Genomic DNA, 3291 nt, shown 5'->3' with positions numbered 1-3291 from the left:
TGCACTGAAGTTTACTGTAGCAATGTATTATGTATGTGATGTATCAAGAGTTCAAATAACCAAAGAAAAGGAAATTAAATGACTTAACAAAAATCTTACAGACTATAACAATATCAGCCTGTGCATTTATGTGCAAATTCATTCAAATTGTTTAGTTTTGTATATGTTCACAGAGCTTTCATGTAAACTTGTTATAAGTCAAATAGAATAAGATAAACTGATTAAATGTGAATTAGCATAAGGCTTACGTGTTGGTCTGACATCAGCCTGTGCATTCCCAGCAGCGTGAGTCACAACACATTGGAAATTCTGTTGTGGATTCCAGTCCTGTTTCCTCACTCGGACTTGACTGACTCCAGTATAAACATTGCCTTTCTGTACTGCAGGGTACTGGATGAAGTCTGTCAAGGCAGTGCTGCCTTTTGTCCACGAGAAAGTCACCGCAGGAGGGTTAAAGCCAGTGGCAAGGCAGCCAAGAGTGACCATATCTCCGCTCTCAGTGCCACATGGTACCAGAGGAAACACAGTGGGTGCAGTTGAAGCGGCTAAGAAAGGGGAGACAACAGTAATTAAGATACCAGAATAGAAATACAATAATATACCACACATTTTCACTTAGAATTGTTTAAAGAAAAAACGAGATGATTGTGATCTATAATAAAGTCTATTGTGAAAGACCTTACATTTTAAATGTTTAGTATTTCAAATGCCCCGAATCCTATTTTGTTAAATACTCTCCATTAGTGTTATATAACATTATTATATATTAATAAGTGTCACTTCTATAGTAGTCTACACCACACCTTTTTGTAAATTATTTTAAATGCATAATATGGACAAAAATCAATCACAAGAAAACAGAAATAAAATAAAAAAATAACATAAAGTCGGTAAACTTCCTTTCACAGTGCTGATGGCAAATTATTTTAAGAACACATTAAATTTGATTCCACTTTAGCATTGATGTTTGAGATGAAATGGTTTACTTACCTGATGAAACAGTGACTGTTGTCCCCTTTCCCCAATAGTCAAAAGCACCGTAGCACAGTACTGAATATACTTAGTTCTTAGTATAAAAAGGCTAAGCTATTAATGATACGCAAAAGGTCTACTTCAACAGTCATTAAGAAGAAGATTATAAAATCCTATCAAATCACCCAAAATACGCTATCTGTTAAAGCCAATTTTGACAATATCACATTTTTTTTAGCAAATGTATATGAACACAATTCACTGAGAAAATATTACGTTAAATTATAACTTGTATCCAATGGAGACATAACTTAACTGATGATGCTGTAACTGGAGAGCCATTTTCTAAGTCTAAAAACCATTTGATATACTTAATAGATAGTTTTCATACTTCACACAAAACATTTGATACTCTTACTTAAGGATTTTTATTACTCACAATTGGTCTGAAATTCTTTTTTTTTTACATATTCTGTAACAAACTACAATTTTTTTTGATATAAGTACTTATTTTATCAAATTTATCATTATAGTTGTAAACAAATGAAAATGAATACATTGTATTGTAACGGGGGATCAGGAATTTCTCTCTTTAGGAAGAAATATAACAATTCGTACCTGATGTGACGGTGACTGTCGTGCCTTTTCCCCAGTAGTCAAAAGCGTAGTCACAGTTTAACAACTTACTGACAACTGCATACCAAAACCTCACACTCCATCTTATAACAATCTACAATCTGATATATTTTCCTTATAGTTAATATAAAGAGATTCAAAAGACTGTACAAAACCTGATTTTCACCACCATTTAAACCAAGTCTGTAAACTATAAGACATTTTTCTCTCAGTCTACAAATGACGGTATTGAATTTTCTCACAACCACAACATTTCTTTAAAAAAAATCAAAATTTAAATGAAAATCTTAAAATTAAAGTGAAAGAATTAGATCACCTTACCTGATGTTACTGTAACCATTGTACCTTTCCCCCAGTAGTCAAAAGCGTAGTCACAGTTTAACAACTTACTGACAACTGCATACCAAAACCTCACACTCCATCTTATAACAATCTACAATCTGATATATTTTCCTTATAGTTAATATAAAGAGATTCAAAAGACTGTACAAAACCTGATTTTCACCACCATTTAAACCAAGTCTGTAAACTATAAGACATTTTTCTCTCAGTCTACAAATGACGGTATTGAATTTTCTCACAACCACAACATTTCTTTAAAAAAAATCAAAATTTAAATGAAAATCTTAAAATTAAAGTGAAAGAATTAGATCACCTTACCTGATGTTACTGTAACCATTGTACCTTTCCCCCAGTAGTCAAAAGCCCAGTTATCACAGTTAACAGAGTCTTTTCACACCTCTCACAAAAACTAACTTCTGTGATATGGCATTACTTGGTGACATCATTTAACTTTGGAAATAATTTGAATCACTCTCAACTAAATAACTGCTTATATAATTATTTTCTAAGCAAATTAAAGAGAAAGAAATACAAGGTTCTTTCTTTTTTGTGCCAATTCTTTGTCAGATTTTATATAATTAAGCAGGAAAAACAAGTTAGTTATAAGAATAATGTTAAAATTCATACCTGAACCGACAGTGACCATTGTGCCTTTTCCCCAGTAGTCAAAAGAATGGCCACAATCTAAATAATTATTTACCACTCAATACAAAAACCTGTTCACATTTTTCTGCGTTTTTCCATATTATTTTACGATAACCAAAAAATCTGGAATACTCTCATTTTTTGCAAATTGAGATTCTGAATTCTTAAAAATAATACCATCAAAGATTAAACTGAGAGTACAAATTATAGGCTTGTAATACTATAGAAATTAGTTTGAAAAACATTTTTTCTTTGAAAGAACAACAACACAGTCTTTAAATTTAAATCTTAACATTATGAGAAAGAAATGAATCATTTTACCTGATGTAACCGTGACCATTGTGCCTTTCCCCCAGTAGTCAAAAGCGTGGTCACAGTGTAAAATTTCATCATATCCGACATACAAAAACAACCACCTCCAAGTTCTAAATATGCCAAATTAACAGTGAAAGTTTTGTATTTTTAGTATTAAAATTAAGTCAGAAAGCTCATCTTACCTGTTGTGACAGTGACCATTGTGCCTTTTCCCCAGTAGTCAAAAGCATTGTCACAGTATAAGACATTAACACATTGAACATACAAAAACAAGCACCTTAAAGACTCTCATGGTCCCACTAATGTCGAAAAACCAACCAAACAAAAAACCCCAAAATGCCTCTAAAAGAACCACATTTATAATATGAAGACAAAAGCCTT

At 32.1% G+C, this 3291-nt stretch overlaps 1 gene segment (V, D, J or C); it reads right to left on the bottom strand.

Moving 5' to 3' along the window:
- LOC106456235 (Ig heavy chain C region-like) overlaps positions 1–2988 on the bottom strand; it is a 5356-nt gene extending 2368 nt beyond the window's left edge. The window contains 2 exon segments of the C gene segment in view: positions 249–545; positions 2917–2988. Coding sequence covers positions 249–545; positions 2917–2935 — 316 coding nt within the window.
- Between the last annotated feature and the right edge of the window lie 303 nt (positions 2989–3291).

This window comes from Pundamilia nyererei, unplaced genomic scaffold (genome assembly GCF_000239375.1).
Source record: "Pundamilia nyererei isolate P.nyererei 1_Seehausen unplaced genomic scaffold, PunNye1.0 scaffold00059, whole genome shotgun sequence".
Lineage (NCBI taxonomy): Eukaryota > Metazoa > Chordata > Actinopteri > Cichliformes > Cichlidae > Pundamilia > Pundamilia nyererei.
The sequence above is the reverse complement of the archived record's forward strand: the minus strand, read 5'-3'. Positions and strand labels throughout refer to the sequence as shown.